Source organism: Nannospalax galili, unplaced genomic scaffold (genome assembly GCF_000622305.1).
Source record: "Nannospalax galili isolate Female #2095 unplaced genomic scaffold, S.galili_v1.0 scaffold95, whole genome shotgun sequence".
Taxonomy (NCBI): domain Eukaryota; kingdom Metazoa; phylum Chordata; class Mammalia; order Rodentia; family Spalacidae; genus Nannospalax; species Nannospalax galili.
The window spans coordinates 2,474,450-2,495,150 of NW_008342393.1; the positions used below are offsets into that span (position 1 = coordinate 2,474,450).

At 48.3% G+C, this 20,701-nt stretch overlaps 2 protein-coding genes and 1 long non-coding RNA gene across 15 annotated transcripts in view; 2 read left to right on the forward strand and 1 right to left on the reverse strand.

Moving 5' to 3' along the window:
• Sp2 (Sp2 transcription factor) overlaps positions 1–1,527 on the forward strand; it is a 34,300-nt gene extending 32,773 nt beyond the window's left edge. For all 4 annotated transcript variants that reach the window (XM_008838260.3, XM_008838261.3, XM_029566047.1 and 1 more), the window contains exon 7: positions 302–1,527. In XM_008838260.3, coding sequence (XP_008836482.1) covers positions 302–402 — 101 coding nt within the window. In that variant the 3' untranslated portion in view covers positions 403–1,527. The remainder of the gene's footprint in view (positions 1–301) is intronic.
• LOC103738332 overlaps positions 1–10,532 on the reverse strand; it is a 41,026-nt gene extending 30,494 nt beyond the window's left edge. The window contains exons 1-3 of one of the 9 annotated variants that reach the window (XR_003850379.1): positions 10,462–10,532; positions 8,942–9,105; positions 5,745–5,911 (exon numbers count right to left, since the gene is read on the reverse strand). This is a non-coding gene — a long non-coding RNA (uncharacterized LOC103738332). Of the gene's footprint in view, positions 1–5,744; positions 5,912–7,172; positions 7,233–8,941; positions 9,106–9,612; positions 10,413–10,461 lie in introns of those variants that run through there. The other 8 variants (XR_003850380.1, XR_607438.3, XR_001872564.2 and 5 more) reach the window with 8 other exon arrangements.
• A 124-nt stretch (positions 10,533–10,656) lies between these two features.
• Positions 10,657–18,668, forward strand: Pnpo (pyridoxamine 5'-phosphate oxidase). Of its 2 annotated transcripts, none has more exons than XM_008838264.3 (7): positions 10,657–10,949; positions 13,117–13,241; positions 14,334–14,433; positions 16,466–16,519; positions 16,782–16,910; positions 17,210–17,280; positions 17,442–18,668. In XM_008838264.3, the coding sequence occupies exons 1-7, from the start codon at positions 10,812–10,814 to the stop codon at positions 17,608–17,610; spliced, it is 786 nt and encodes a 261-aa protein (XP_008836486.1). In that variant the 5' UTR covers positions 10,657–10,811; the 3' UTR covers positions 17,611–18,668. The 2 variants fall into 2 exon arrangements, with proteins under 2 accessions (XP_008836486.1, XP_008836485.1); XM_008838263.3 differs by having other exon boundaries at positions 10,672–10,949; positions 16,779–16,910.
• Positions 18,669–20,701: the final 2,033 nt, after the last annotated feature.

Sequence of the window (20,701 nt, forward strand, 5' to 3'; positions counted from 1 at the left end):
AAGGAGGAGGATGTTGATCAAGGTTCCAAGTCCAGGGGACATAGTTCAGAATGAAGCCAGCAGACAGAGGATCAAGCACCAAGAGCCTGGGCACGGAACAAGGAACTGGAGCAAGGTCGACTGGAAGGTCAGATGGTCAGGGAAGTGAGACAGACAGGGAGGAAACCTGTATGCAGAATGTGATGTGGAGATAAGGCCAAGTCAACTTTTTTTTGAGGACCCTCACACGTGTTCTTCCTTTTGGGGGCTGTGGTAGTATCTATACATGGGTTCATGGGTAACAGATATCTCCTCTCCCCAGGGGACAAGCGCTTTGAGTGTGCTCAGTGTCAGAAGCGCTTCATGAGAAGTGACCACCTCACCAAGCATTACAAGACCCACCTAGTCACGAAGAACTTGTAAGGCCAACTGAGGCAGGAGGCCCCGAAGATGGAATCCCCCCATCTGTCTGGCCAGGGCCCATGGGGGACAGGTGCCCACAAATGCCCTGGACCCACCCTCACCCCAACTCCTGTTATGTGGCTGTGTCCCCACAGGAAGGGCTCTGGTCCTGTGCTCACCTTCTTCCAAAGGCCCTCAGCGCTACCTTGCCCTTCCCTTCTCACCATGAGTTCCTCAGCCTGCTCAGGCCATGGACACTGGCCATGCCCAATGAGACGTTCTAAACCAGGACGCATGGGGACCCTTATTTCCAAAGGAAAAACATGCATTTCACTCCGTCGAGGAGCAAAGTGAGCCCCCACCCCATTCCCTGCCCCAACACTGCCGGAGTCCCATTGTGCCATGCCCCCATCCTGTGCCCCCTGTTCCTCTCAACCACATCCTTCTCTGGCCACTAGGGATGCCCTGGGGCCCTGTAACCAGTCTCCCACTGGCACCCACTTTGGAGGCTTGGGAGGCTGCCTCCGCTCCACTGCCCAGCCCTGCCACGGCTCTCCTCCAGACATTCCAACTTTCTATTTGAAAGGTCAGATGCCGGCGGACTCCTCCCACTCCCTATTTTCTATGGAGAACGTTGCCTTATACTCTCTACTTCAGATGATGAACACTGTGTATGTGTGTGCTTTAAAGACGTTTTATTGAATTGCTCCCTCTTCATTTCTTTGGTAGTCACCTCCCCATGCTTGTGTTCAGTTTAGGGTTTGGGGGGCAATGATGAGCATATGAGTTTTTCTCACTCCAGCAATTCTCCTTTCTAAGTGACACATTTCAGCTCAGATCCTGGACTCACCTCCCATTCTGACCCCCCCCATCTCTCCCACTGCTCGCCCAAGCTCTACTGTGTACAGTGTATATTGTATAATAGACGATTGTGTCTACAACGTTTTAAAACATATTGCTTGTTATTTTTGAGGCTTTTAAATTAAACAAAAATCCAACTTTATTTTTAGTTGTAACTGCTTGAGGTATGTTTTATGAATTAAGTGACAGATTTGTTATCCTTTATTAACAATGTACTTTGTTGGTCAGTGCTGGGCTGACGAAAATTTTCTTGCTAATAAACTGAGTTGCCCGAGGCAAAGTCTGCTCTTGGCAGTTGGGCTTTCTTTGTCTCTTCCTTTGGAGGTCTTAGTGAGGGCTCCCAAGGAGGGAGCTGTGTACTCTAAAAAGACCTTGTCCTCCTAGTCCTCACTTAGCAAATCCAGGCCATGATCCCAATGGGAAAGAGTGCTCAGAGCACCTCTGGGGACCTTCTGAGGCCAGAGGCCAATGTAAGTATTTCTGCTTTTTTCTTCCACAAACCAATGTTACTTCTACCCGAGGCAAGTTGTAGAAGGGACTTCCTGCGCAGGCAAGCTAACTGCTACACTCTCCTTCCTGGCCTTGGAGAAAGCCTTTGCCTCACAGCCCCTAAGTAAGAAGCTAACAAAGACAAGCCAAGGGGCCTTAGCCCAGAAGACTGAATCTAGGGAAAATGCAGTTCCCAAAGGGCCAGGAATCCTTTCCAAGGTGGAAGTCCAAGACAGTTCCTCATAGGGCCTGGCAGCAAGAGGCCTTGGAGCCCAGCTTTCTCTTGAGAGCGGGTCCTGGCTGGCCCTGGATTCTACTTTTCTTCTATCCCCTGGCCCAGCATCTCAGAGGGCAGTCTTGGGGTTTCCAGTGGTTTTCAGTAGGGCTATAGATCTGAAATTGTGTGGGGACTTTTTCATTTTGGCAGAAAGACAGAAGTCGGGTTGTGATTTATGCATATTTAAGACTGGAGTTAGTGTGTAAGCCTCAGGGGCCTGAGGAGCAGCCAGGCTGGAGGAAAGAGGTTAATCTGCCCCAGGCATGTTGTCACCCTAGGCCAGCCAGGACCACAGCCCTGCTAAGGAGTTCAGCGACTTCTGCACCATCCATTCATTCCCTTGCACTCTTTTCTGTGTTGCCAGCCACCTGCAGTGCCAGCCAAGGACATGGATCTCAAATGGGGCTGGACTCTCTGCCCTTGATCATTTCTTTGTCAGCAGCAATGTGATCCTTCCTGCACATTCTCAAGTCCTTCAGGCAGTTCTAGACCAACAGCTGGAAAAACCCTGGCCCTGCATCTCACTGCAGCTCTGGCAGCTGGGGAAGGCCTTGCTGTATTCTGAAGAGTTGGTAGTACAGAGGGACACAGTAACCAACTGGCCTCTTTCTGTCATACTTTGCCTCAAGCATAAGAATTATTCTTCTCTGGGGGTTGACTCCTTGGCTTCCTTTGTAAATGAAGCGACCAGCCCCATCTGGGCAGAAGACCAGGCTGGGAAATGGAAGTTCCTGTCTTAGGGAGACACGCAGGTTCACAAGCTATGGCTGACTACTTCTGTCTCTGTGGGATGCCTGAGTTTTACCTAGTGATGATGAGAACCAGGAGTAGAAAGACTCAGACCCAGGGAGATGGCTCAGTCAGTAAAGTGTTTACTATGCAAGTGTGAGGACCTGAGTCTAATCCCCAGAACCTACATAAAAAGCTGTACCTGGTGGCATGTGCTTGTAATCCTGGTGCTCAGAAGGCAGAGACTGGTGGATCCCTGGGGCTCTCTGGTCGGCCAGCCTACCCTAATCAGCAAGCTCCAGGTCCAAGTAAGAGAGACCCTGTCTCAAAAAACAAGGTGTATGGCTCCTAAGTAATAGCACCCAAAGTTGACCCCTGGCCTCCACATGTGTGCACCTGCACACACACCCATGTACACATGAACACATACAAAAAAGACTCAGTGAAAAAATGGGCCTTCATCTGGTTTTAACCTATCTTCTAGCTGAGAGTTACAGCAGCCAGGGCTGTTAGGCCTACCCTCTCCTGAGCAAGAGGCCTCTACCAGACACCTGATGTGCCCTGCATGACAATCTGACATCCAACATGACAATCTGCAAGCTACACCCAGAAGCTTAAGGGAGGTCCTGACAACCTATGGCTCCTCCTCTACCCACTTCCTTCCTTAGGTCATCTGTACCACAGTTGCCCATCATGTTTTTGCCTCTTGTCTGCTCGGCCTACTCTTAGGACTGCAGGTCTTTAGCCCAGTCACCTGGATTATTTCCCCTAGTGAAGGGGGTGGGAAAGATTCACTTCTGAAGGCAAATCCAAGCAATAAACTTAACCGCCTTGTAGCAGAGCCAGGTGGATCTCTGTGAGTTCAAGGCTAGCCTGGTCTACATAGTGAGTTCCAGACCAGTCAGTGCTATATAGTGAGACCCTTTATCAAAATAATAAATAAATAAATAAATAATAAAATCAACTTAGTGTCTTCCTGAGCTGGAGATGTACGTCAGTTGGTAGAGTATTTGCCTAATGTGCATAGGTTCAATACCAGTACCACAAAATAAACAATCTCTTCCTAACCTCCAGGGTCTAGAGAAGCTGAACAATGATGTTAACTAAGCTTGGGCTCAAGGTGACTGCTCCTTATGCCTCTCCCTAGTCCTCAAGGCTTTGAAGTCAGACAGGGCTACATTCACCCTCTTTAGTACCAGGTCTTCGAGGCATGTACAGCAGTGCCTGCTCAGGGGCCTTTCAGTCTTATACCCTATCCACAGACAGATGCTTTCATTCACCATCTTGGGGAGCCCCTGTGGAGACTGGTCCAAAGCTTATAAGCTTAGTCACAGTGAGGGATACCCTGGGCTCCACAGGTGATGGTAGGGAAATGAGTGAGAGGCAGGCATTCCCCCTCACACACAGGATTCAGGAGGCAGCCCCACCTCAGATCTCAGGCAAACATACACAAACAAACACAATCAGATGAATCCTCCTTTACCCCAGCAGGCAAAAGGGTCTGTGGCAGAGGCCTTCCAATACAGACTATCCTTGGAAAAACTCCCCCTGCCCAAAGTCAACCTGTCCTATCTCCAAACCAACCTGCTGCATCATTTCCAGAGTGGTAGAGATTCCTTTAATTCCCCACGCTACAAAAATCTTGAAGATAGAACTAAGTCAAGCCTAGGGGTGCAGGTCTGTAATCCCAACTACCAGAGAGGCTGAGTCAAGAACATTGAAGGTTTTTTAAAAAATATATATATTTTTTTATTTTATGTGTACAAGTGTATTGCCTGCATGTATGTGAATACACCCATGTCGTGCATTGCCACAGAGGTCAGAAGAGGGCTTCAGATTCCCCTGGAACTGGAGTTAAGGACAGTTCGTAGCGACCATGTGGGTGCTGGGAATAGAACCCAGGTCCTCTGCAAGAGCAGTCAGTGCTCTTAACTGCTGAGCCAACTCTCCAGCCCACATTGAAGATTTAAGGCCAGTCTGAGCTACAAAATGAGTTCAAGGTAGATCCTGGCAACTTAGTGAGACCTAATCTCAAAATAAAATGTAAAAAGAGGGTTGAGGATGCAGCTCAGTGGTAGAGAACTTGCCTAGCATGAGTGAGGCCCTAGGTTCAACCTCCAGTACTGAAACAAAACAAACGCCACCTCTTCAGCCAGGTGGGATAGGTCATGCCTATATCCCAGCACTTAGGGGACTGAGTCAGGCTATTGACATGAGTCAGGCTAAGGCCAGCCTGGTCTACACAGTGTGGTCTAGGTCAGCAGGACTACAGGAAAAAAAAAAAAAATTACACAACCAGTTTGACAGAGTAAATTACATAGCAACAGCCTATGAAGAGTGGACTAGCATCAGTCAGGTAACCAGAACCTCAAGAGTCCAGAGATGACCTGAGGCAAGGGCTCTGGCTTGGGGCAGAGCTTGCTAGCCACAACCCACCTTCATCCTGCCCCTCATTTCAGCTCACACAAGGTTGCCACTTACAAGGCTCTTGGTGAATGGAATACAGATTACAGGAACCAAACTCAGGGTGAGATCCTGCCTTGGGCCAGCAACCATTGTGACTTGACCAGTCTTTGGAGTTAGGGTAAAGCCACTTTAGGAACTGTAGTAATCACAGGACAGGTGGCAGTTAGGTTTTCTTTTTCTTTTTTCCTTCCTTTTTTTGTATGTGCATGGTATGTGGTATATGCATGTGTGTACACGTGTATGCAGTGTGTGCACCCATGAGCATGCACATGGAGAGACCAGAGGATGTCAGGTGGCCTCCTCTACTGCTCTCCATCTTGGTACCTTGAAACAAGGTCTCTACCTGAACCTGGCACTTGGCACTTTTTTTTAGCTAGGCTGGCGGCCAGCAAGCTCAGTGACCCTCCTGTCTCTGTCTCCACCCTCACCCCACCCCCAACACCCAGCGCTGGGGTTCAGATTCATGCAGCCACACCCAGCTTTTTATGTGGGTGCAGGGAGGGAGCCCAGGTCCTCATGCTTATGCAGCAAGCATGCTTACCCACTGACCTGTGTCCACAGTCCTACAGTTGGGTTTTCTAGGAAAGGGGATCCTCAAGGAACTGCAGGAAGACTGTGAAGACAGAACACTGTGAAAAGGCGAACCGTGCTGGGCTGACAGGAACCCAGGGTGCAGACAGGAGGGCTGAACACCTGCTTCTAGGGATCCTGGGCAAGAGAATTGAGATTCATCAGAGAGCAAACCAAACACAACCACTGATCAGGATTTTCTCCCAAATCTAAGAAGCAACCAGGTCCCATCCTTTGGGCCTACCAGGGAACCCACCCCCCAGCTGTCAGCCCACTGCCTGTGGCCTACTCTAATTGCCATAGCAACCAGTTGGGGAATGAGATGGATATAGAATACTTGGCCTTTGGGGATGTGTGTAACTAATATTCCTCTAATCAATGAGCATACTCTCCCTGCTCCTGGTGGGTGCCAAAAACCAAGAACCCTATTCTTTAAGTATAGCACCCAACTACAAAGAAGCTTAATAAAAGCAGTTTAAGCTTAATCACTACAGATGACACTACAGATGAGCATTTCCTAAGCACATCTGGTAGCGAGGATTTGAAGGAGCCACAGAAAGTAAAACATGTAGTATACTCTCCACCTCCAATAAAGAAACTCCCAATCTCACGGGAAATACCCGCTACATGTATAAACACCACAGACACGGTTTAGGAAACCACCCAGGTGCAGGTGGAAGGGGTTAACCATAAAACCCCACAGGCAGAACACCGATAAGGTTCAGTTTCCCTTCGTCCCACCCGCAGCAAGCCTCTGAGGACCCAGCCTGACTCTAGGCCCCCTGATAACCTACTGAGATCGCAGCAACCTGCTGGCAGGAAGCCAAACTATATCCTTTTGAATATTCTGGTGTTGCTCTAAGCTGTGTTCATCCCAAGATAGAGAATTCCTGAGCTTAGGGCTCCCAGCACACCTTTGCGCCCTGGCATTTCCTCTTCTATCCTGGAAAGCTGGAGGGTCCATCTCCCCAGCATCACTATCACTCTTCCTTGACTTCTCTCTTTCCTCACCATCCTCCTTAATTCCAAAGATCTCTTCTCTCACACAAACTCAGCCTCCCTATGGCTTCAAGTACCATCTTGGAGGCTCATGATATAAAATTGGTATCATCGGCCCCAGACCTCTCCCCTAAGCTCCAGCTTCCATTTCTAACCAGATTGAACATGGGTGTCCTGTAAACCCTTAACAGGTCTAATTAATCAGTCCCCCAAACCTCCTTCTCCAATTGATAAACAGTACCATCTATGTAGCCTAAAGCCAGTCCTGGGGAACTGAGTATCCTCCTCTCTACGCCCTCTCCCAATAGCTAGGCATTAGGCGTGTCCCTGACCCCCTTCCCACCAGCTTCCACTCAAGACACTCCAGCTGCTCCCAGCAACTCCCAGCCACCAGCCTCACCTTCCCTTCCTCATCATCTGCTTCTCACCAGAGCCAGATTCCAGTATACAAATCTAATCATCACTGAAACAAAAATTCAAATCAATAATCCAATCAGATAGTTAGATGAAAGATGGTTTAAGAAAAAAAGCAGGGGCTAGAGAGATGGTTCAGCAGTTAAGAGCACTGGGTGCTCTTGCAGAGGACCCAGCCTTGGTTCCTAGCATCCACATGGCAGCTAACAACTGTTCATAGCTCCAATTCCAAGGAATCTGGCACCCTATTCTGGCCTCATCAGACATTGCACACACAGGTGCACTTACATACATGCAAGCAAAACATTCACACACATAAAATAAAAATAAATTTAAAAAAGAAAGAAAATAAATGTAACTGGGTATGGTGGCACATGCCCTTTAATCCCTACACTTGGGAGGCAGAGACAGGCAGATCTCTGTGAGATCAAGGTCACCCTGGTCTACATAGCAAGTTCCAGGCCAGTTGGGGCTACAGGAAGACCCTGTCACAAAACAACAAAACAAAACACAACACAACACAAAAAATAAAAACAAAACCACCCACAAAACAGAACAAAAAACTTTATGAGAAAGGAGGCAAGGCAATGCTCTGCACCCACACAAACTGCTGTTTTATCTTAAGAAGTCAGTGTAGCTCTCTGTGTAATGCAATTTTGCAAGGCATTGCTTATTCATTTAAGCCTTTCTCAAGAAAACATAATATTACAAAGTTTGGAGGATGGGATGGCAAAGCATTTAAGAAAAAGCAGTACAATTTAAAAAATGCATTTCTCTCACTCAGAAAAACAAAGCTGCAACTCACAGCTGGTTCCCCTCTGGTTATGTACAGCAGGGCTGCTTTGTGATAGACCCTGAATCCTACCAAGAAGAAAAGCACAACACAAGCCTACTTATGGTCAAGACAAAGGGGACCTAAGGGAATCAGCTGCACTTGGGAGGCTGACAGGCTGAACTGTCAAGGAGGGGAGAGGCTGTCAGAAACTAGCACTTTTTTCTCCATCTGCTTTACCTTGTCTGTTTCTGAAGTGCTGGAGGTGGAATCCAGAGCCTAGTGTATGCAAGGCAAGTGCTCTGCCAGTGAACTATATCCCCAGCCCTTAGTGGAGTCTTTTTCTTGAGACAGATTCTTACTAAGCTGCCCAAGCTGGCCTCAAATTATGACCCTCCTGCCTCAGCCTCCCAGGTATCTGGCTTGAGGATACAGTCTGCCACACCTGGCCCCTAAATGGTCTTTGACAAAAAAATAACAACCAACCCCTGCATTAGACTTTTGGGTCAACAGTGTCATAAGACAAAGAATTAAAACCATTGTATCTAAAAGACGCCCCCCCCCCCCCGCCACCTTCATGGTAGGTCTTCAGCAAGGAGCACCGAGTGGCTGCCTGCTCATCTGACCTGTTTCTCATTCCCTGGCTCCAGCAGCAGTGCGCTATTCCAAGGTTCCAGGTACATATGTCGTTACTGGCCATCTTCCCTCTTCCTAAATGCCTTTTCTATTGTCCATCTGGCAAACACTCCTTCAGCCAAATCCATTGTCAGCTCCCTTTATGAAGTCTTTCTGGACTGGTTCTCCCCTTTGGGTCTGTTTCCCTTTACCTTACAGAAACATGTTAACCGCCTGTACCTCTTTAGCTGGTAGATCTGATCCTGTGGGTAGGAATTGTGCCATTGCCTTCACTTTTAGTACTGTCAGACCTAGCTCACTGCTTTGTCTAGAGGAAGTTAACAAATGTTTTTGAATGGATGGGATACCTGAATGCACATCTGCTCCACTCATGGCTTTTTGTTGTTGTTTTGTTTTGACAGGATCTCACTATGCAGCCTGGCTGGTCTTCTCATGATCTTCCCCCTCAGCCTCCCATGTGCTGGAGTCACAGGTGTGTGACTCAATCTCTTGTCTTTGAAGCCTACAGTACCTATAAAAATCCAGATTCAGGGGCTGAAGAGATGGCTCAGTGGTTAAGAGCACTGGCTGCTCTTGCAGAGGACCTGGGTTCCATTCCCATCACTTAAACGCATGCATCCATAACTCCAACGGTTAACTCTAGTTCTAGAGAATCCGACGCCCTCTTCTGGCCTGTGTGGGCATGGCACAATACAAGTGCACTTAAATACATACAGGCAAAAAACCCACACATACATTTAAAGGAAAAGAATCTAGCTTCAATGTAGTAGTAGCCCAGGCATGTGAAGAGCAGGACCCTATGAAGGCATCGACTATTTACTTAGGTCAACTGCAGGGACCAGACAATTCTCTCCATCATGCAGATGGAAGAAAACAATGGTGGCACAAAAAATTCCAACCAGTGGAGAATGCATAAATCAATTAACATAATTAAGCCTTATCTTCTTTCTTTTTTGAGACGCATGATGATGACAGGTACTCAATGTAGGCAACTAGGCAGGCCAAGAGGTTCCCTTACCTGACAGAGTCCTAGGTGCCTGTTTAGATGACTCTTGGAGCTCCCACTTCAAATGCTGGTGGACACCTGGACTACAGCATCATCCCTACGACAGGCTGTCCCAGCCACATCAAAGCTGGACCAAGCACTGATGGGGTTTCCTATTTCTCAGCCCTATCTCCACAGCCTAGAGTTATTCTGCCTGTTCCCCTGTATCCTTGGCTATTGCTGGCATTCACCCAAGAACTACTTAAGGAAGGGCAAAATGTGAAACAGGAGAAAAAGTCAAAATGGAAAGGACCTGGACAGCCCTTCCATCTGCCAGACCATTGGCTAGTATAAACTCTGGCGCCCTAGGATAAGGGAAACCCCTAGGAAAGGCAGGGGTATGCTCTAACACCAGGCAAAACCAGGGAGTCAGCTCCCAGCTCATAAGGGAAGACCATTCTGGTCTGAAATAACTCAATTCCAAATTTCATTCTTCTTCCCATTTAGCAGACTCCCTTCTCACCTCGGAGTCTCCTGACCCCAGTGCACCTTCCCGGTCCTCAGAGTTTCCCCCTACACCCACCCCACAGTACCTATCCTTGTGTGGTCCGCAAGTCGTTTCGACCTCTCCCACTCTCAAGCCACAATTTCTTCCCCTTATCAGATTGCCTCTTTATCTCTGTGTCCCCCATCACCTCGCCTCAGAGCCTGGCCCCTACTTCCATTTTTTCCTTCCTCAGTCCACCAACCTCCGCTTCCAGGAGGTGTCTCGCGCCCTAAGTCACCTACGAAAGGCCAGCCACTGACCACTCCTTCCGGGGACCGGGGGGGGGGGTGTGGACTTCTCCCCTCCCCCCGCCTGGGCCGCAGACGTCCCTGTACCTTTAACAAACCTCCACGTGCGTGCTAACAGCGGTGACAGCATTTCCTTGTCGCTCTGCTCCCGCCCCCGGAGGAGGTGCCTATTGGCTGCTGCGGTCCTCTGTTCGAGCTCTCATTGGCCTCGTTTCCGGAAAACTCCAGCCAATGACCTCTCAGCGTCGATCTCCCTCCTCGGATCCTGGACAGCTATTGGCTGATCCTGGGCACTCCTTGGCTTCGAGAACAGGACTTGTTAGCTTGTCTGGGCCACTAGCAAATCATTCCTTCCAGGGTTAGACTCTCAGGCTGAGAAATTGGTTCCGAACCCAGCTGAACCCCGGGCCAGGCGAGTCACGTGGCTGGCTGTTTACATGACGTGCGGGCTGCTGGGCGTCACTGTGACGTTCCGGCGACCTGCGAAGTGGTCGGGCTACCTCCGTCACCTGTGCGGTCGCGGTGCGGTCATGGACCTGGGACCGATGCGCAAGAGTTATCGTGGGGACCAAGAGGTGCCTCCGACGCGGGGGAAGGGGGGTATCATCTACTGAAGGGTTAGCCCTGGGGCTTGAGGGGTCACCCTGATGGGAGAAAGAGGTTTCAGAAACAACCCCTGGAAAGGGGCTCAGGGGGAACATGGATATAAGAAAGGCAATGTGTTGCAGTGGTAAGCGGTGTGGACCCCGGAGCCCACCTGGGTTGGAACCCAGCCTTTTCTGAGTGTATCACCTTGGGCAATTTATCCTCTCTGGGCCTGATGACTCACTTGTAAAGTGATAATCCCCACTTAACGAGGATGCTGTGGATTTGGGTATTTTTTTAAATTACATTTTTATTCACCCTGTGTGTGCGCGCTTGCTTGCTTGCTGTGCGTGCGTGCACATGAGGAGGTCAGAGGACAGCTTGTAGGAGTTGGTTTGCTCCTTCCACCACTGTGAGTCCTGAAGATCAAACTCAGGTCATCAGGCACCTTTACCTACTGAGTCATCTCAACAGCTAGTATTTATAAAGTGCTTACAACAGTGATAAAACAGGGTTAGTCCACAGGCAGAGTGGTGCAGGCCTTTAATCCCAGCAGAAGCAGGTGGATCTCTGTGAACACAAGGCCAGCCTGGTCTACATAGAGTGTTCCTGGCTAGCCAGGGCTACATAATGAAATTCTGTCTCTAAAAAAGAAAAACCAAAACAAACAAACAAAACAGGGTACATAATAATAAGGAAGTGGAAGTTGGGATGTAGTTTAGTTGAGAGAGTGCTTGCTTAGTATGCATGAGGCCCTGGGTTCCATCCTTTAGCTTCAGATAAAGTGGACATGGTGGATGGCTCAGCAGTTGAGTGCTTGCTGCTCTTCCAGAGGACCTGAGTTCAGTTTCCACCACCCATGTCTAGCAGGTCACACCTGCCTGTAACTCTAGCTTCAGGAGGTTCAGTACTTTCCTCTAGCCTCCATGGGCACCCCCACATGCCAGACATTTTTACACACACATAAATTAAAAATAATAAAATAAATATTTAAAAAGTTGAGTGCCGGAGAGATGGCTCAGTGGCTAAGAACACTGGTTGTTCTTACAGAAGACACGGGTTCAATTCCCAGAACCCACATGGTGGCTAACAACCATCTGTAACTCCAGTTCCAGGGAATCTGACACCCTCTTCTGGCCTCCGTGGGCATTGCATGACACGGGTGCACTTACATGCAGGCAACACAATCATGCATGTAAAATAAAAATAATAAAGAAAATATTTTTAAAAAAAAGAGCCGGGCATGGTGGTGCATGCCTTTAATCCTAGCACTTGGGAGGCAGAGGCAGGCAGATCTCTGTGAGTTCAAGGCCAGCCTGGTCTACATAGTTCCAGGACAGCTGGGGCTACAGGGAGACCCTGTCTCAAAAAGACAAAAAAAAAAAAAATTAAAAAGAAGTTCAGGATCATCCTTGACTAAATAGTAAGGCCATGACTAACCTAATCTACATGAAACCCTATCTCAAAAAAAAAAAAAAAATGGGGCTGGCGACATGGCTCAGAGGTTAAGAGCACTGACTGCTGCAGAGGACCCAGGTTTGATTCCCAGCACCCACATGATGGCTACGAACCGTCCTTAACTCCAGTTCCAGGGCAATCCGAAGCCCTCTTCTGACCTGTGTGGCATTGCACAACACGGGGGCACTCACTACATGCAGGCAACACACTCATACACATAAAATAATAAAATATTTTTAAAAAGAAAGAAAAAAGCATCTTTAGTACCTACTCACCTGGAGTTCTCCTTTTCCCATCTCAGGTTAGGGGCCAGGAGATCTCTTTTGGAATTGAAGTCTAGAGCTAGGGTTGCTAAGTGTAGCTGTATGTGAACATTTTCAGAAATGCTTGTTAAAAAGTTTTTCATTAAACTTAACCCCTACTGCAAGAGAAATTATGAAGCAGAACACAGGAGCTTCAACATCCTGAAGCCCTGATTCATTCCTTCCTAGTTAGGGGACTCAGCAACTTATTTGGCCATTTAATGTGTTTCCTCACCTGTAAATGGGGCACAGAACTTACTTCCTGGGTAATGTTTTTTTTTTTTTTTTTCTTATGAGGTCATCATTATGGAGACTAAATGAAAAGCACTGTGATGAGTGCCAGGCACATAGTAAGCATTATGTACGTGTATTAACTGAAATCAGATTCCCTTCCTAGGCATTTGAGGAGGCTCATCTGACCTCCCTGGACCCCATCAAGCAGTTTGCTTCCTGGTTTGAGGAGGCTGTTCAATGTCCTGACATTTGGGAAGCCAATGCCATGTGTCTGGCTACTAGCACCAGGTATGCATAGTGTGCATGGGCCCCTGCGTGGGTGGGTGCAGATGGAGTTGAAAGCTTAGAAAGATCTGAACTGAATACACAGCAACTTTTTGGTTCCAGCCCTGTTATTTAAATGTTGGGTGAACTCAGGCAAGTCACTTGTCTGCTCTGAGACTGAGTAAACCAGCCCTTACTGGAAAACCAAAGGTCAGATCACCAAATTCCCCTTCGATATCAAATGCACTTCCTTATACATCTCTGTCCTGATGTACCCACTCATGACCCCTTGCTTCTGTCATGTTCCCATCTGCCAAAGTCCCATTGCCCTTCAGGATCTGTGTCTCGGGACTACTCCACAAGGCCCTCTCTCTACTAAAACCTAGCATAATGGTTGGATCTAAACAATCAGTCAAACCCTTTGAGGAATCTCTTGTTAGCCTTTTATTCACCTCTTCTTGTCTTGTTCTCCAGGCTTGAAGGCAGGGCTCTTACACTGTCCTCTGGGTATCTCCTAGAGCTCTTAGTAGAGGACCTGCCATCATAGCCCCTTTATGTGATCCCTAAGCACTGGCTCACTGCTTTATTGATGATCCTTGCTCATTCAGCCTTAAATTTTCCAGGACTGCCATAGCAAAGTCCTATGGACTGGGTAGCTTAAACAACAGAAGTTTATTTTTCATACTTCTGGAGGTTGAAGTCTAAGATCAAGGTGCTGTCAGGGATGGTTTCTGGAGACAACTTCTGAAGACAGCTGTCCTTTTGCTGTGTCCTCATATGACTTTTGAGAGGACATACACTCTGTGGTGATGTCTCTCTCTTACAAGGATACCAGTCTTATAGATTAGGGCCCCATCGCTTTGACTGCATTTAACTTTAGTTGCTTCCCCTAAAGGCCCTAACTCCAAATACAGTCACATGGGGGATTAGGCTTTTAACATAGGCTCTTAGAGGAACACAGTTCAGTCCACAGAGTCTCAGATAGTGGTATCACTCTTATACCCCATGGTGGAAACAGGTCACCCAAGTGTAGAATAGGGGGCACAGCTGAGGGGTTGGTCAGGAGTGAGGACATGGAAATGGGTTCTGACCCGGTGCTCTGCTGTGTGCCCCTAGAGATGGAAAACCCTCTGCCCGCATGTTGCTGCTGAAGGGCTTTGGCAAGGATGGCTTCCGCTTCTTCACTAACTACGAGAGTCGGAAGGGAAAAGAGCTGGTGAGGGTCAGGGGAAATCCTCCCAGGGCTGGCAGGGCTAGCCTCCACCCTCGTCTGCATGGTCATCTCATCCCACTCCACCCCATCCACTTCTCTCTCTGCTTAGCCTCCCTCCTGCCTCCAGGCCTTTACATTCTCCGAAAATAAAGGAACCACTCCCTCCTCCATCATCAGCTGCCATTCCTTTAGGTCACATGTTGCCTCCTCACAAAAGCCTTCCTTGGCTTTTATGCTGAGTCAGCCTCTGGTACTGTTTGCTGGCATTATAATTTGCAGCTTTATTTTCTACCATGTTTTTCAGCTAGTGACTATGCATTTTTTTATGTGATTACATGATTGATATTTGTCTCCTCTGCTACCCAGTAAGCACTAAGGCAGTAGAAGATGCATCTCTTTCTTAATCTGTTTTATCCCTAGCACCTCTCCTGAGGTGCACCAGGAGTTGGCATTTCGTATGCATTCGGTGAGTCTAAAATGAGCAGCCTTCCCTGAGTTCATGCGACCCAGACATGCTTTTTCTCATTGTCTGCTAAAGATCTATGCATGGGACTGGAGAGATGGCTCAGCAGTTAAGAGCACTGGCTGCTCTTGCTGAGGACCTGGGTTCTATTCCCAGCACCCACATGGTTGCCAACAGTCATCTGTAACTCCAGTTCCAGGGGATCCGATGCCCTCTTCAGGTCTCTGAGGGTATTGCAGGACCCCGGTGCACTTCCATGCCAGCAGAACACTTACTTATACACATTTTTTAAAAATTGCTTTTTTTTAATCTATGGATGAAACTGGGCGTGGTGGCTCATACCTCCTAGTATGCAGGAGGCTGAGGCAGGAGGATGGCCACAAATTCCAGCCAGCCTAGGCTACAGATGGATCCCATCTCAAAACATAAACAAAACATAACTATGGTGAATGAAATGGCCAAGTGTCTCACACACACACTAACATCAGAGTCAAACTGGCTTAAACCCAGCTCTACCACTTACTGTGTGAACTTCAGCATGTTACTCAACCTCTTTAAAAATTTTCTATGTTTTAAGATGTTCATTTATTTTTATTTTATGTGTATTAATGTTACGCCTGCATATATTAAGTACACTGTTGTGCAGTGCCTGCAGAGGCCAGAAGAGAGAGTTGGATCGCCTGGAACTGGAGTTACAGACTATTGTTAGCTGCCATGTGGGTGCGGGAATCAAACCTGGGTCTTCTGCAAGAGCAGCCAGCACACTTAACTGCAGAGCCTTCTCTCTAGCCTCAACCTCTAAACTGTCTTTAGATAATCTTTGAGGTTTGTTTGTTTGAGATATGGTCTCACTATGTAACCCTGGCTGGCCTGGAACTCATAGTTTTTTCTCTTCTACTGGGTTCCAGGGATCAATCAAACTCAGGTCATCTCAGAAATTCACCTGCTTCTGCCTCCCTGCTGGTACTAAAGGTGTGCGCCACCACACCTGGCCCCCCTTGAAGCTTTAAATGAGATGTTGAGGACTGGAGAGATGGGTCAGTGGTTAAAAGTGCTGGCTGCTTTTGCAGAGGACCTGCGTTCAGTTCCCAGCACCCACATGGTAGCTAACAACTATCCATAACTCTAGTTCCAGGGGATCTGACACCCTTTTCTGGCCTCCATAGGCATTGTAGGCATGGGTGTACTTACATACATGTGTGAAAAACACTCATACCCATAAATCATAAATAAATAAATATTTTAAATAGGCAGGCATGGTGGTACACACCTTTAATCCTAACACTTGGGAGGAAAAAGCAGGAAGATCTATGTGAGTTCAAGGCCAGCCTTCTCTACATAATGAGTTCCAAGCCAGCCGGGGTTACAGGGAGACCTGTCTCAAAAAGACCAAAAAAAAAATTTTTTTTTTAAATAAAATAAATGAGATGTTGACAGTAAATGCATCTGCTGATGGTTTCTGCTGCTTAGCTCCTGTCTTCCCCTCTGTATGCTGGATACATCTTTTTCCTGGCCTGGGAGAAATCTTTTTCCTGGTTTGATAGCCATCTATGGCTTCTCTCTTATTTCCAGGACTCTAATCCGTTTGCTTCTCTTGTCTTCTACTGGGAACCTCTTCACAGACAGGTGAGTGATCCCCAAAACAGGCTCCAGTGGGCTGGGTGGTCTGGGGTGAATGTATGGATGAACCAAGGGAAGACCTTGAGACTAGGCATGTATTCTGCTTAGGCCAGGGCACTCTGTCTCTCACATAGCTCTTAGAAAGTCCAGTTGGAGCTAGGAGTGTTGGAATGGTGGGTAGAATGAAGAACTGAGAGAAACAGAGCCTGTGCTGATGGGAAGGGCTGGTATTGTTAAATATCATTCAGCCAGCATCATCCTCAAGCAGGTGCGTGTGGAAGGCCCTGTGAAGAAGTTGCCTGAGGAGGAAGCCCAGTCCTACTTCCACTCCCGCCCCAAGAGCAGCCAGATTGGGGCAGTGGTCAGTCACCAGAGTTCTGTGATCCCTGATCGTGAGGTAAGTGGGGCTCCTGCAACATCCTCTTGGTTCATAGGGACCTAGGCTCATCCCCAGAAGCTGTCACCAGGAGATACCAGGGCCTTCCTGCTCTGGCAAAGAGAAAGAGACAGTGTCTTGAGGGGAGAAAGACAGGAAGATGGGAAACGGGCCCCTTTGGCCCTTCTGTTGACAGTGCTCCAGTCTGTCTTGTTCATCTGTTTCCCATACCTGGCCCGGGTCCTGTGGAGCCTATGTTTGTAAGTCCTTAAATGAATCATTGCTTGGTCCTGCCTTCTCCTCTATCTCCTCCTGAATAGTACCTGAGAAAGAAAAATGAGGAACTGGAGCAGCTCTACAGGGAACGAGAGGTGCCTAAGCCAGAAAACTGGTGAGTGGTGCCTGGTGATCATCCAGAAAGGGGCCCTGTCTATGGCATTACAGATCTGTTCCTCCAGGCAACTCTCATCAGATGCATCCCAGTATTTCCTTGGAAGACAGCTTGGGATGAGAGGTGAGGAAGAGACCATAAACCTCTGCTTCTTCTCATAGGGGTGGCTACATCCTGTACCCCCAGGTGATGGAGTTCTGGCAAGGCCAAACCAACCGCCTGCATGACCGCATTGTCTTCCGGCGAAGCCTACCAACAGGAGACTCCCCTTTGGGGCCCATGACCCACCATGGAGAGGAAGACTGGCTCTATGAAAGACTTTCACCTTGACTCTGGACTTAGGAAATTAGAGAATCATCAGCTGAAATACAGTTGGGGAGAAGTGCTAAGAGAGAGTGAAGGATTGGGAGCCAGGCCTACCTTTCTGCATATTTGTGTGTGTGTGTGTGTGTTGTGTGATTTAGGATTAACCTGGGCCTTGCTCATCCTGTAAGCACTCTACCACCAAGCTATATTCCCAGCCTCTTTTTACTTTTTATTTTGAGACTAAGTTGCCCAGGCTGGCCTTGAACTCACTGTGTAACCCAGGCAGGTCTTGATCTTGAGATCCTCCTGCCTCAGCCTTCTGAGTAGCAGGGATTACAGGCCTGTGTTACCAGGCCCAACTCAAATACTTTTAAACCAAGCCCATTTCCCTTCTTACCCCTGACATCTAGGCCTCTCCAGGGCCCACTCTCTGAGTTCTCTGTATTCAGTTGGGTCTCAATTAGCAGTGTGACAGTGTCATAGAGAATCACAAATTAGAAAGAATCCCACAATTCTCAACCTTGCCTTTGAGTTTTGGAATAGCCCTGTCTTGGGGATAGCAGCTGGCAGCTGATGTGACTCTTTTGATGTGACTTTCTAGTGATGGAGTGAGTGGTCAAGTTGCAGATGTGCCATGGAAAGGAGCCAGACCCAGTGTTTGCTGTGGCTCAGCCGGGTCAGAGAACTTATTTGTTCTGGTTGGCCTTGAACTTATCATTCTGGATACTGCTCTTCTTTTGACTTTGTGGATGTGTGCTTTAGTCTCTATTACTGACAAGGCTTCCTCCCAACCCAACCCTCTCCTGTGCTGATCCCCTCTCAAGCCTGGGAGCAGGAAGGCACATGGACCCTGTAGCCACCTGCTGGGTATCCTTACCTACCTCGCCCTTTTTGCTGTTGTGCCACAGACTGCGACTTTTATGAGTACATACAAGTGGGTTGTTATGAAGGAGTGCTGTACCCCACCTCTGTTATGAGAGCTGTATATGACCCCAGCTTTGAGCATGGTCTCAGCTCCTTTTAGTTCTGTGTCCATTAGTTACCATCCAAGTGTGAAATAAAAACCTGCCAGTCATGTGTGATGTTAATGTTTAACCTAGCCTCATCTTGCCCACCCCCACCAGGCACCTCAGGAGGCTGGGGAAATCACAGGACTTTCCTCACTCCTTGCTTTAGGCCATGAAGGTTGGGTCCAGCAGGGGGAGCCTATTGGCCAGGGTTGGCCCCTCCTGGGCAGTGGAGGCCAGTTCCAGGCAGCCTCCTCTGCCTCCCCCTTCCTCCTCTTGGGTTGTGTCCCAGTGAAACTGTGGTCGATAACCCTGTAGCCTCTCCCAGCTCCTGGCGTACTTGTTCTCTTGGTTCCTCCTCCTCCCTGGGTCTCCTGGAAACTTGCAGCTGCATCTATCAGGACTCCCTGGGGCAATCAGATCTCACTCAAGCCTGCCAGCCTATGAGTTGAGGGGCCTATGCACAGATTCTCTGGAAGATTCCTGCAGAGATCACTCTGAGGCTGTGAGCAGGGTGGGCATGCAAAGACCAGAGACTAGACACTCAGGAAGAGGGGTAACAAAATACTGGAGTAGGTACAAACAAAATACCAGTTAGGGCTGGGTGTGGTGATGCATACCTTTAATCCCAGCACTGGGGAGGCAGAGGCAGGCAGAGTTCTGTGAGTTTAAGGCCAACCTGGTCTACATAGTTCCAGGCCAGCTCCCAGGGGCTACAGGGAGACCCTGTTTCAAAAAGACAAATAAATAAATAAATAAATAAAATACAGTTAGGTAGAGCGTGGATATGCTTGGGATATACCATGGAGAGTGCTGCCTAGCATATGTAAGACATAAACCAAGTGTTGTGGCCTGTGCTTATAATCCCAGAATTTGGGAGGCTAGGGCAGGAGGATTATACTGAGTTTGAGGATAATCTGAGCTATGTAGTTCCAAGCCAGCCAGCCTGGGCTACAGTGTAAGATTCTGTCTTTAAAAAAACAACCAGGGCTGGAGAGATGGCTCAGCGGTTAAGAACACTGGTTGTTCTTGCAGAAGACCCAGGTTCGAATCCTAGCACCCACATGGCAGCTAACAACTGTCCATAACTCCAGTCTCAGGGGATCCAACAGCCTCTTCTGTCCTCCACGGGCATTGCACGACATGGGTGCACTTACCTACATGCAGGTAATGCACACACATAAAAATAATAAACTATTTAAAAAATTTTTTTTAAAAAAAAACAAAAAACACCTAAATAGATACAAAACACAAGTCTATGCCCAGGGCTCATCTTCATTCCCTATCTGGGGTAGGTAACCCCAGGATAGGCTGATGTGGGGAGTGCCTACAGAATAGGGTCTGGAGATTATCCACCCTCCAGGCCGGCATGCTTGCCCCCTCCCATTGGTTCCAGAGCCTGCACAGCCCCCTTAGGGGTTCTCACTTCCCAGCAGCCCAAGACCTGAACTTGGCCCTGTCTCACCTGGAGTCCCATTGTGCAGAAGGAAACTGATTGTTCCTGCCTACTCCCTGCCTTCACCACATATAGAAGATGCCACTCCAGAATGGAAGGTGCTTGGGGGTAAGGGGACAGGGTCACATGCACAGGCTAACTCTCTGACTTGGTTAACTAAGTGCCTAGGGCAGAGATTTAAGCTCTCTGAGCCTCAGTTAACTAGATGCAGCGCAGCACCTGCACCGTGATAGGAAGATTAGGCAAGATACCCTGTCATAAGCAGTGCGTGTGATAGTTAACAGCACCCAAGGCACCCTTTGGTAAGCACTCTGTACATAGTGGTTAACAGCAGGCAGGGCTCCAAGTTTAGGGAAAGTCCAAGCTCCTCATGGGAGACTTTATGAACTACGTAACTAGTAAGACCTAGAAAGCTCTGGGCAGGGGGAACAGGTGGGAGAAGCAGCACCCCTGAGCTTGTTTTCCATTCCTTCAGCCCCTGGTCTGCCTCTCTTATCCCAGGTTCCCCCTGCCTGGGTGAGGTACCTAACAAAGGTCTCCTTGTGTAGGTCTGTTTGTTTTGGCAATAAACTTCCTCAGCAACAGCTACTTAGGGTGGGGTGGCCCATTGGACTTTGAGGAACTGACCTGAAGGCTGCAGGACCACATTGTT

Excerpts from the sequence above, each read along its gene's own strand:
- Pnpo (XM_008838263.3), top strand. The coding sequence starts at position 10,812 with ATGACGTGCGGGCTGCTGGGCGTCACTGTGACGTTCCGGCGACCTGCG. Across the intron at positions 16,520-16,778 it reads GGGAACCTCTTCACAGACAG|CAGGTGCGTGTGGAAGGCCC; the intron begins GTGAGTGATCCC and ends ATCATCCTCAAG. Across the intron at positions 16,911-17,209 it reads CTGTGATCCCTGATCGTGAG|TACCTGAGAAAGAAAAATGA; the intron begins GTAAGTGGGGCT and ends CCTCCTGAATAG.